The 12,432-nt window shown below is 34.6% G+C and overlaps 1 protein-coding gene across 8 annotated transcripts; it reads right to left on the reverse strand.

Annotated features, from left to right (window-relative positions):
* Positions 1–1,324: 1,324 nt before the first annotated feature.
* On the reverse strand, positions 1,325–7,541 carry LOC120772418 (lysophosphatidylserine lipase ABHD12). 8 transcript variants are annotated; one of them, XM_040101022.1, is made up of 8 exons: positions 7,407–7,540; positions 6,960–7,058; positions 5,321–5,357; positions 3,906–4,436; positions 3,137–3,255; positions 2,796–2,983; positions 2,215–2,727; positions 1,325–2,155 (listed from the first exon to the last, which is right to left on the reverse strand). In XM_040101022.1, the coding sequence occupies exons 4-8, from the start codon at positions 4,079–4,081 to the stop codon at positions 1,829–1,831; spliced, it is 1,323 nt and encodes a 440-aa protein (XP_039956956.1). In that variant the 5' UTR covers positions 4,082–4,436; positions 5,321–5,357; positions 6,960–7,058; positions 7,407–7,540; the 3' UTR covers positions 1,325–1,828. The 8 variants fall into 8 exon arrangements, with proteins under 8 accessions (XP_039956956.1, XP_039956957.1, XP_039956961.1 ...); XM_040101023.1 differs by having other exon boundaries at positions 7,349–7,540; XM_040101027.1 differs by lacking the exon at positions 3,906–4,436 and having other exon boundaries at positions 7,407–7,541.
* Positions 7,542–12,432: the final 4,891 nt, after the last annotated feature.

The raw sequence follows: 12,432 nt of genomic DNA on the forward strand, positions 1-12,432 counted from the left end.
AACCCAACCCGATTGCACCAAGTGCTTATTCGGCTCGCAAATAACACACCCTATCCTTCCCTTAATACATTTTAACAAATTTGCACATTTCACCGCTTGTAACAGAATACTGCTGGCATATTCATCACAGCTCGCCGAAATATTTAACTTTAACTTAAAATGCACAACCAGCAAAGGGAAGTACTTATTAGAAGTTTTATACACAGAAAAGGGCGAATTTTCTCTTCGCCGCAACCTGTGTAAATGTGCGCTCTCTTCCTTCACCCACACCCTCAACACACATTATAAAATAAATGTTCCTATTCCTTTCGTTCCCTTTAACACTTCTCACTGTTCTCCCCGATAACTTTATTGCTATTTTTTATTCCTGCTGGCAGGAAATTTGCGCTATAGATATATAGATAGATACTGTTTTTCTATAAAACTGTGTCTAACAGAAGTCCATCTATTACCACAATTAAAAAATATATTTACAAAAATGTAACATTGTAAATAATGCAGTTGAGATTTTTTTATTGGTTTAAGGAAGTGCTGAAGCCATGGTGTCACTTCATCTCCTTGTTTCTTCCTGGTACTGTGGTTTGTGCTGCCAACGCCGCTTTGTTTGGACTAGTTAATTCGTATGGGTACACATTTACATATATATGCACAACGTTTTCAATGTGTTTGTGTCTGCTTTAGCACTGCACCGCCTATTTCCCCAATTCTTCTTCGAATGAAAGGAAAATATTTTGACTGGCTAAACAGACACACTCATTATCACTTGTATTTTGCAATCACTTAACAATTTTTCCGTTTTCTTTTATATATTTTTTATTTAAAATAATGCAAAAATCTTAACCGAAACCAAATTTCCTTCCGTCACTCACTAATACAAACCGCTCCACCGCTGTCAACCACAATATATCCAGAAGCAATTGATGCAATTAGGGTTGTAAAAATCATCATTTTCTGTACCCACACAGGGTTTCACAAATAAGTACTAACTCACTACATGGTTGCATTAACAAACACTTCTTTGTTTTTAACAAATATTTTATTCTTCTTTCACATAAAAGTAATATATGAAAACTTGGCAAACATTCGAAATGATAAGAGCCTATTTTACTAGAACTCGATGTACTTACTTTGCCCCTAGTGGCAACCATAAAGAGGCCCTGACCTAAGGTGAGTGTGACATGTCACACACTTGCTCAATCAGATTGCGCAAACCGTGTATGAGGTACCAACTCCGTTGTACATTTGTACATTATTCTCCATTTCTTATAAAGCGAAATAGTTCTTCACTTTTCATTAACGAAACAATATGACATAAATGCATGAATAAAAATGTATTACTATAAAGTAAAAATTTTGCATTTTTACTTTTATTTATTTACAAAAAATAATATTTCTATGATTTTGTTATCATATGTTGCCTTTTTGGTAATTGTTAAACCTCTAGCATACTGCTCATGACTTTAGCAACAGTAATTATTAAAATTTCTCACAGTTTGAATTATATTAGTTAGTCGCAATCTCTACACAACGGCCTTTTCTATTTTTATATATGAATGTATACTAATAAATGTCTCCATTTCTATGATTATAGATTTTTAAATTAGGTTGCACAAATAATACTAAAGTTCTTGTTGCATATATATGTGTATATATACGAATCTACGACAAAACTATAAAGTAAAAGGCATCCAGTAGCTTGTAAGCTACTTCTCAGTACATCCGGGCGGCTTGATTCTTGACTGAAAGTCCTTAAATACTGCAGGATATACATATATGCACTTTCTGGGGGGAAATATGAGAGGCCAATGTTTAAAACATTTCAAAGCCTTTAAAAGTCTTCATTACGATAAGTCTCGATAAATTGTTTTGCAAGTTTGGGTAGTTCAGGTGCGCGGCAAAGAAACTTATGTCCGTACCCTGAAACACCATTGAAACGATGGAATTCAACAGGCCCCCAAGTTTTTGCACGCGTATCCAACGCTGTTCGATAAAGCTTGTAGCCAAGTTCGAATGGAACAACATAATCATCTTCCGCATGGAGTATCATTACTGGCTGCCGAAATTCGCTGATATGCTTGTCCGATTCAAAACGCAACTTGTTCGAGTACATAGGGCGCGCAATTGTCAAATCAAACCAAGGCAGATCTTTAAAGGGCTGTAAAAAATATATAACAGTTTTAAAGCTAATCAACATACATATATTTACTATCTAACCCTAGCGAATGGATGCAATCTTATTTCATCACGGATGTTCGTAAAAGGTGCCTCCAATATCACTCCCCGTGGTAGATCCATTTTGAATTTCAAACTTAACTGTGAACACAAATGACATGCCACGCCAGTGCCCAGAGAATGGCCCCATATGAATATAGGATTTGTTGTTACATTTCTAATATATTCATATACTGTTAAGGCATCTCGTACAATTCCTTCTTCGGTGGGTGAAACGGGATCGGAATCTCCATAACCTCGATAATCCAAAGACAATACATGGCAGTCAAGTTTGCGCAGAAGTTGGTACATCTCGACACGGTGCCCGGAGCCACGAGAAGCGGTGTTGCCATGAAGATATAGAACAATGGTGCCCGGAAGTTTCAGCATGCGCTCGTAAAAGAGCGCTTCATTCTCAGCGGTTACATCGGAAAATTCAGATTTCAGAATAGGCGTTAGCTTTTCCAAACTTTCGTCATGCTCAAATGTTGTATTCTTCAATTCATCGTGCTCTTGCTGTACGATAATAGTATTTTGTAAAAATTTCTGTACATAACTCTTAATAATACTCGTAATCAGTATACCGTATCAATTTTCAGTTCTTTAGCAAAACGTTTAGCTAAGTGTAATGGCAGCACATGCCAGACACCAATGCGCACGCCATCATGACGTTCCTCAGCATCCGGATCGAGCACACTAAGATTAAGAGATCTCGTACCAAAAAGTCCCACACTGGCTGGATTCGAAAGGTCAAGGTCCTTGGGGTAAGTAACTACAAAGGAATTTAAAATTTTCCGTTTAAAAAAATTATTTGAAAAATAAGATTTATAGATTGCTATTCATTAAAAAGGCAAAATTGTGTAACATTAAATAATTGTGATTTTGAATTTAAAGAATTTTAAAGTGAAAATATTGAAATACTTACTAAACGTAAGAAAGAGAATCCCTCTTTGTAATGTTATAGAATAACGAAATATTAATGGGAATCCAACGAATATTATCAGGAATACGAACATACATAATTGTACCACAGTAAGTGAGATTCTGTAGAATAAAAAGGAGAGTTTAGAGTAAAATTAAAATCGCAACTTATAGAATGGCAAACACCTCAATGTTACACATTAGGAGTACTTACTGATGCGTGTATCAGAATAACAAATAATGTAAGAATGATTAACAAATAATTTATTCGCTAACTGTAGAATGAATAAAAGGATAGCATTTAATCGTAGACTGAATGGTGCACGACAAGTACATAGATCAAGATTGTAATGGGATGTTTCGTACAAAAGAGAATTAGAAAGTTATAAGTATGTGTCAAGTAAAATGTGAGATATTCAGTAGAGGCACGAGGAATATACACGTTTTTACTAATGTCGATTGCCTGAATTAGTACATAGCCGTGCGAATACTGTACATGCATACACACTTTACAAAGCGATGTGGAAAAAGTAAGGAATAATAATAGCACATTTCATAGGTTAACTTTGGCAATTAATAAAATAGATATAAAGACGCCTAGCACGCGCCAAATAAATTAGTAAGATAAGTTTTATCTGGCGGTTTTTTTTATGTAAAAAGCATGAGAACAAAACATATAAAATATTACTTGTAACGGAAAACATTACAGTTAGCAATTAAAAATCAAAATATATATGTATGTATCTAAATGTATAAAGAAGTAGCGTACTTACATCCCAGTCAGCCAAATTAACATTAATGCTCCCGGAATGACTGAAGCACGGAATATGACGTTTAAGAATTTATATGATTCGTACATTGTATAAAAGTTTGCATATGTTTGTAAATTGTAAAATGAAGTTGCAGGAGGATTATCAGTCAATGGTTGAAAATCTTTATTCAATGACATCAAATTTCATAGATTTGGTGAACGTTTCAATGCAAACCCAATATTTAACTTGAGGAAGAATGATATTAACAGCCAAATTTAGAAATGACTGCTATACCACACAAATTAAAAAAGCTTTAAATAAAGGACTTTGGGAATCACAACGACAATTCTTTTCAAATTTTTCGACTATTTGGATTAAATATGTGAATGTACTTTTTATATATGTATGTACGTCAAACTGTAAGCGAGTGATTATTTGATTGAAGAAATGGGAGTACGGTTATTTCTTTTCGATTCTTTCGTTATTCAAAAAGTTAATGAGCATTTGTCTTGTAAGTGCAGACAATCGTACTGCGCCTGTCAGCAATTTTTACTATGCGGATGAATTCAACATGGAAAAGAGAAAAAAGATAATTGTTTTATTAGCAATCTCTATGACATTGGAGAGACAAAAAAAATTGGAATTAATTACAACTAATAAATATGACAATTTATATAGGTTTTAGCACGTAATGATATTAGAACAATAAGCGGGAACAAAAATCAAATATGTAAATAGATTTCAACTTGTAAATTGTGAATGTTGTTATTAAATACATTAATTAACAGAACCCAAAGCAAACACACATCATGATGTAATTGAAAAACTGTCATAAGTATTAAATTTGAACTAGCGGCATAAATTATTTGTAACTAGTCGGGAAAAATTTAATTAATTCTTGTTATAGCCGTGGATAGAAGAGCAAACAATTAAGAGACCTATTGATTACAGCAACTTTGTTACATATCTTATATTTTCTTTACTTTTGTATTTAGACTACAGTTCTATCTGGTATCTTATGTTTAATATTACCTCCATTGAATTAAACGAAATTACTTATAATATACCTGCGCTGCAGCATTTTTCATTCACTGCGCATTATGGCTACGCAAATCGAAATTAGAAAAATAAATAGTTATAAGGATTACATGTATGTAATGATTTGTTTTACCATACAAATTATTGTACGGTCACGCTTAGGAACACAATGTCTTGAATATTATTATTACTATTTTACAAAGTTACAAATAAATTTTTGACAATTAAATAATTAATACCAACACAAAAGGTATTTAAATGGATTTGGGCTTTAAATTTATATCAGAGGAAGGATTATATGATCTGCACTGACACATGAATAAGCTATAATAATTATGTTTTTTATTAATTCGCTTGTGTGAAATGCTGTAGCACACATATAATAATGTAACAGTCACCTTTTAGGGAACTTCCGTCGACGCGTTAAAAACATAACTAGAAATAGAAAATTATGAAATTTATGAGTTAAATATTATTGAATTATTTGGTATAAGTTTACAACTAGAAAACAATAAAGTACGTTAGAGTGCTTTTATTTTAAATACTGTTTCGAATTTCCTTTATATACAAGTGTCTACGTACATACATACAACAATGTATGTAGGCATATAATACTCATTCAAATAGATTCCAACTAGATATCACTATTTTTGATTTCTAATCAGTAAGCATGTAGCTTTAGGATTGCTATTCGTACTAGCATTTGTAGAAAACTTTACTTTTAAATATTTTCTTAGACATTTTCTGTAAAAGAAAATTTTTTGAATCGAACTAGCTATAGAGAATGTTGTTCGACTTGCCTCCAGCAATGGATCACTAACTAACGTAGTTCACTACAAATGACTCAGTGGGCTTATCACAACTTGTCAAAATATCAGCATAGTAGATGATACAGTCACTGAAAATTTGGCAACTCATAGTCGCAAAACATAAATAGATAACTAGATATGTATATACTAGTATTATGTAAACAACATAACACAACAATCGCACTACAAATCATTTTACAATGAAAGTGAAATGATATTTTTACTGTACACTGAAACCACAGCAAAAAAACTGTCGGAATGTATATTTATTAATTTGTAAAATGCATATGCACAAATGACGATGCAACTAATGCTTTAATTATGTGCAATTACACAATATATTTGGTTGTGTGATGGTAAGCGCTAAGCGATTGGATTAAAGTTCGTCACAGCGTATTTCGACAATATTTACGTAGAAATAAACCGAGGAGCGGTGTGCTCAGCTCTAAAGACCGCTTCCGACTTGCGAGTAGTTTCGTCATCCAACACAGTTAGCTGACAGACAAAACAAGCTACATGACAATGTGTAGTGAGATTCGAGAGCAACAATAATTATGAATAAAATGTTCTCTTTGTATTCAGTCAGCGCAACTATTATCATTAATGTACTCGGAAAAAAGTACTTAAGTAGATTTTATTTGCTTTTTGTGCTTTCAACAAAAACGAGTGTGATGGGAAATTCGAAAGTGAAAAGGAGTTTTTCGCTGATAACAAACGCATAGTTAACTTGCGAATAATATAATAAAATGTAAATGCAATTTATTCAACTTTAGACTATAGGATCCAACATGTTTTATTAAATAATCCTTTTCATACTTCAATAGAAAAAGATCGAAAACAAGGAGTATAGCCAATTTATATAAATATTTGTACTGCTTTTGTTGCATTAATGAATTGAGTTCAAAAATGATTAATAAACAAAAAATATTATCCAATAAGTTCGATACCGATAACCGTTAAAACAACAACATTGAAATCTTCGCCCGGATATAATATCCGTATAACTAGATACAAACGACAAAAGAACAAAATTAATATTCTAAGAAACAGGGTCAATCCATTTCAAGTGGTTACAGTCAATTATGTACATATACATAAATTTGAAAGAAAGTTTAGTAATAATTTTGTCAGCTGTGGATCCTTAATACCGTACGATTTTGTTTCCTCATAAGAATAAAAATTCTAACAATTATAAAAAGCAGTTTTAAATATGAAATAAAAATATTACCCATTTAAAAATAATGCTGATAAATATTTTGAGCTCCTGCAAATGGCTTGAATCCGATTGATTTAATAGTTTTAGTGCGATTTTTTCAATACCATTAATCTAAAAATAAAAAAGAAATATTACAGGTATTTACTGTATATTAAACTATAGCCTTATAAATAAATGGTCAATCAAAGGGAGCTGGTTAGAAGGTAATGGTCAATCTACTATATGCGGCAGCAGAATCTGCAATTTATAGCAAGCGGCGGCAGAAACTAGCAATTTATTGAAAGTGAACTTATACAAAAGTTGAGAAAAAATAATAATTGTATTAAAAACCAGCACGTGAAAAGTATATGCACATTTGTGGCTAATAGTGAATTCACAAAATTTCACATGGGAACAATTACCTATCGATTTTTATTTCTTGACTCTCTTGTTGTGGAACACATTTACATGTTTACTTACTTTTTCAACAATATTTGTTTTTACATTTTCTATAAATTTTTTTATATAATTTAGTATATCACTTAGAATTTTTCAATTAGTGACATGCAAATAGCAATTTAAACAATTCTTGCAGAAATTTGGTCTTAAACGTTACCAAAAAAATTATCCCATTTGTTTCATCAGCTGTCAAATATAAGGGTTGCCTTGTTTTACTGGCGATGTTCATAGCCTAACTTTTATGCACAATAATAGGGCTACGCTAAGAACAAGTGATTTGCACAAACTTTATCGACTTGCACAAACTATCGCAAAAGTTGCTGGAACTGAAACCGTGGATATATAAATTTCGCTCAAACCTTCCGTTATTATTCTACAGATGATATATTAGGGATAATATGGAAATTTTTATTAATTTTCATTTCTTTTTGGAGCGAAACTGTTTCCTAGGAACTTCAAAGAGCCATTCCTCCAAAACTTTGGCGACTAGTCGCAATCGACTAACTTCAGGCAGACACTTAATGCCATTCATTACGTAGCTATCAATGCCTTCATCGACTCCTTCTTAGCTAATAGCGTCTTTGGAGTCAAATCCTCGCTCATAGCTGACTCATCATCTGTATTCTGATGTAGCCATTTATCGAGAGTGTGGGAGTTCTACTTGTCTGACTTGTACATTGGTATGCTGGACTTGACAATTTGTTGCATGCCAATTGTGGTATTGTAGGAACTACAAATATACATACATTTATTTATTTAATTTGAGTTCCTTCTACAAAGCAGCAACAACAACAAAAAGCCCGAAAGTGGTTAAAACAGACTATTGTCAATCTCAATCACTTATTTAATGCCACATGCATGAATTAGAGCTTTTGTTGCAAGTTCGAAGCGATTCGCGCTTTTTTCGAGCCTGATTGGTGTATTTTTATGTAGTTGTCGGCAGTGTTTACATTGCAAACTAAAATCTGTTTGATGTGCAATAACTCAAAAATCGAAACGAGGTCAAGATTCAGAAGTGTATGGAGTGCTGCTGATTGTCTAACGTAAAAACAGCAACATCATGATGAATTCAGTGACGTTTAATTAACGAAAGAGACCCATGAGGCTGTGACCACCTGCAATGGGGACACACAATGGACACATGGACTTGTAGTGTCAGTACAACCGTTCCACATAATAATAATAAATTCACAAAGGCCAATATTTGCTCCCTATTTTAAAGCCATACCCTATAGTACATACCAGATAGTACATAATGATCAAGCAACATTTTATCAAGCGTGTTCTGACCAAAGTTTTTTCATAAACTTCCTAATCAATACTAACGTATAGTAATATATCGAAAATCTTGCCGCAAAAGCGATCACTTTGTTTATTTATCAAACGTTCAATTTGCTCTGATGTACATACATACATATATTCGCATATAAGTATGAATGTGTATGCCTGTTTGTATACAACTGGTCTAATGTTGCGATTTCGCTATTCATTTCTCAGTTTCGCCGTCTAGTCACATCGCACCTAGTTCTTGGGAAAATCACACAAAGTTCAACATCGGCACGATTTATCGTTTTACTTGTGCGATATTTGCCAGTTTTCCCGCCGTTCGGTGTGGATGGGCGCTTTGCTTTTGGATTTCCTTGGAAGCGCCCTTGCCAAACGTGTTCAGAGAATCTTCAAAAATTCAGAGGCCGCTGGTGGAAATTTACCACCCTTCCCAGAAGTAAGTACTGTGCATTATTGGTAACTTTACTTGTATGCATTAGTATGTGCAATGCAAACACAAATTAAGCAGTCAATTAAGTTGAAAAAGTTGCTAATAAACTACTCTGTAAACTCCAATCAATACAAGAAGCTCAATTTTTTATTTTATTTTTTCAAACTGTTGAAGTCAGTCCTCCACCGACAGGAGGAGGGTAATTATCAAAGCGTTATTGTGGGTATTAGTTGAAGAGATAAAAATAACATTTGCAATGACAATCACATAACCACAAGCGCCGATCGACGATGTAAATACGTGTAACTTGCTTTTCCAGTGCAGGGGACTCTTCGACGCTTAGTCTTTGGCCGTGCAGATCTACTGTGTTGGTTCTACTCGTATTATGCAAACGAAATAATTTATTCAGTAAACGCTTTTTGCAAATTGCTTTTGAAGGTGTCTAAATAGTAATTTCTTAGCTTAGTGAACTCAGGTACCGTATCTCGTCAAATAGTCGATAGACGACGATGTGCGGCCAATAATAGGCGCCATTCGATTATTTGTGCGCTGCATATAAATACATTGACTTTTTTCCAGCAATTGCCATGCAGTTACTTGTTGATCGCGTTGAAAGAATTCAAGCGCTTGTCTGCCGGATTCAGTGCCATTTCTTAGCACCGCATTCTGAGTCACAATGAGCATACAAATCAAAGGACTTAAGACACGAACTTCTTGGCAAGCAGAGCGATTAGCATGCTTATATATGTACATTGTATGTAGGCAGACTGTTTGCGTTTTTTGGAATTGGAGCAAGTTGAAATAGATTTAAAAAAAATAAAAAATTATTTTTCCTTAACTTCTGGATAGCGTCACTTTTCCTGGATTGTAAATATAACTTGGTTTTTAAAATTGTGTAGCAATATTTATTTTTTGAAGACTTAAAACTTGTCAAGGTAACCATAACTTGCTTTATTGGATGTTAATTTCTCTTTTGGGCAAGCTGAGATCCCATTACTTTTTCGGCGACTAAAAAACAGTTCGTCCACTGAGAGGCCAAAAGCGCTTTATTATGACAAGTTAAGCTTACAGACAAATGTTTAAGCGATTACTAAGATAAAAAAGGGACTCTTCGCTTTTCTATCTAGAAAATTTGTATTATTCTGGAATCCATCGAAAAAATATCCTTAAAACGTTCGTTGATGATGAACAAATCAAAGAGTGAGCCTTTCATCAGACCTTTAGCGGTACTCTGTCCTACAACTGCACTAGCTGAGAGCTCATTTGCTTAACTATAAAAACATACATACAAACATTTATTTTAGTCACATACTGCTTCTTTGATTTCTTAATTCCTCGGTCTAAGCATCCAGATTAATATCGAATGTCTTTCGCACAACTTCTGCTAGCAAAGATTACAGACAGACAAAAATAAAGGCCAACACTCCATTTTGCCGTAAGCAGCTTGCCAAATCGGGCAACTGAGTGGTTGTTGTACTCGCTTATTACGATTAAGTAAACAATAACTTCATTGACATCAATAAATACAAAATATAGAGCGTGGGAAATCCACAAATTCACACATTCATTCTCAGCTCCCAGGCAATGCGCAGATAACGTCGCTCGACAGCGGTAACGACGACAATTTCAATTAAAATTTAAATAAATTCGGACTTTCCAATAAAAACATGTACAACTAGTACATCACTACTGATTTCTGATCACTACTTGTTCTGATGGGTTAGTGGCCAAAAATGGCGATGGATGTGAATAAAATTGGAGCACGCTGCTTTCCTACGCCGCTTGGCTAAGCGCTATGACGACGGGCCTGCAGCGAGCGCAAGAGTTGCCACCACAATGGATTAGTTCACTTGTGGACGGTCGCAAGCTCACTCGTGTACACATGTACATAGGTATGTATGTACATACATCACACGTTTGCAATTGTAGGTTTATGCCGCAACCAAGGCAGATGAATGGACTCGACTGGCCGTACACTTTTAACGGTGATACGGTGATGCTGTGAAGAGTGCGCCACATGCGTTTAATGCCGAATTGACAGAGACAACAAAATCGTGCAGAGCGTCTTTGGATGCATAAGGCGAGTATGACAAAAATATCTGACCAAAAACAAAAAGAAAATCAATGTGCTTTGCTTGAACACAATTTGAACAATGAACAGTGGCAGTGTGTGTACATACATACATACATGACTGATCAAGCATCAGTGATCAACCTGTCAAGCTATGCAAACATTTTTAGACTAACGAAGCGTGGTAAAACGCTCGTGAATGCGTTGGTGTTATCAAAAAATGGAATGAACATGCGTGCATACACACGAACATATTCGCTGTCCCACGACTGTTAATAATGAAATGAATAAAGACTGCGAACATGACAATCTGACCAGAGCCAACCAGCCAGCCAGCCGGCCAATGCAATCAGTCAATTAAATGCTCAAATCGCCGTTAGATGAAATGCCGCAAGAAAAACAGCGCAACAGAGTTAGTCTCACACATACATAAATATATATACATATACATAATATAAGCATGTATTAGTGTATTTTAAAAGCTACACATGAATTTTGATTGAAATGTGCTCCTTAATAATCTAAATTAAATGCATGATTTCAAAAATTAAGATTTTTCATATTCAATTACAGACTTATCGAACATATTTGCATTTATCATACCGCATAAGCTATCAGAAAACGATCGGCATGTTGATCTTTGGAATCGTCAATAAAAAATAGTACATAATGTTGTTGCATGTGCGCGTTCGTAAGCCTTAATTGTGTGTGAAAATATTTTATTTCAACGGCATTCGTCAAATATATCACCCTCAACAAATTGTACATATGTATGCAGGTACCTATGTATGCACACACAACGGAAAAATATTTAGTGAAGAGCGGCGCAATCACCAACCAACAGCAACAGGAACACCAATACACTGAACGTCAGCTTGGCGCTTTCGTTTCGTTCGTTGTCGTCGTACCAAATGAGGCGAGCTCAAACTTGTCGTCATTTGGCGTAGCTCCACCTTAAGCAACGGTAAAGTAATCAACCGATCAGTGGACAGCAATAACAGTGCTGTAACAGCGTCGGAAGCAAACAACAAAAGCAAAAGCACAATGACAACAGCTGCTGGTAGTTCTTGGCTGCCGACGGCTCGCCGGCTCACATAAGACCTCAAAGCGGATGCTAAAGTTTCTGTTTACCACTGCGACGCGAATACGTATCCACTGTATATGTATATGTACATTCATATTCGCATGCATATATGTACGTAGCACCTATGTATGTATGTATGTGCGTACATATTTATGATTAAACCAAAATGAAAACA

Source organism: Bactrocera tryoni, chromosome 3 (genome assembly GCF_016617805.1).
Source record: "Bactrocera tryoni isolate S06 chromosome 3, CSIRO_BtryS06_freeze2, whole genome shotgun sequence".
Classification (NCBI taxonomy): Eukaryota; Metazoa; Arthropoda; class Insecta; order Diptera; family Tephritidae; genus Bactrocera; species Bactrocera tryoni.

Coding starts and splice junctions, on each gene's coding strand:
- LOC120772418 (XM_040101025.1), bottom strand. CDS start 4,081: ATGTCATTGAATAAAGATTTTCAACCATTGACTGATAATCCTCCTGCA. Junction 2,728..2,795: donor AAGAACTGAAAATTGATACG/GTATACTGATTA, acceptor ATTATCGTACAG/CAAGAGCACGATGAATTGAA. Junction 2,156..2,214: donor GATTGCATCCATTCGCTAGG/GTTAGATAGTAA, acceptor TATTTTTTACAG/CCCTTTAAAGATCTGCCTTG.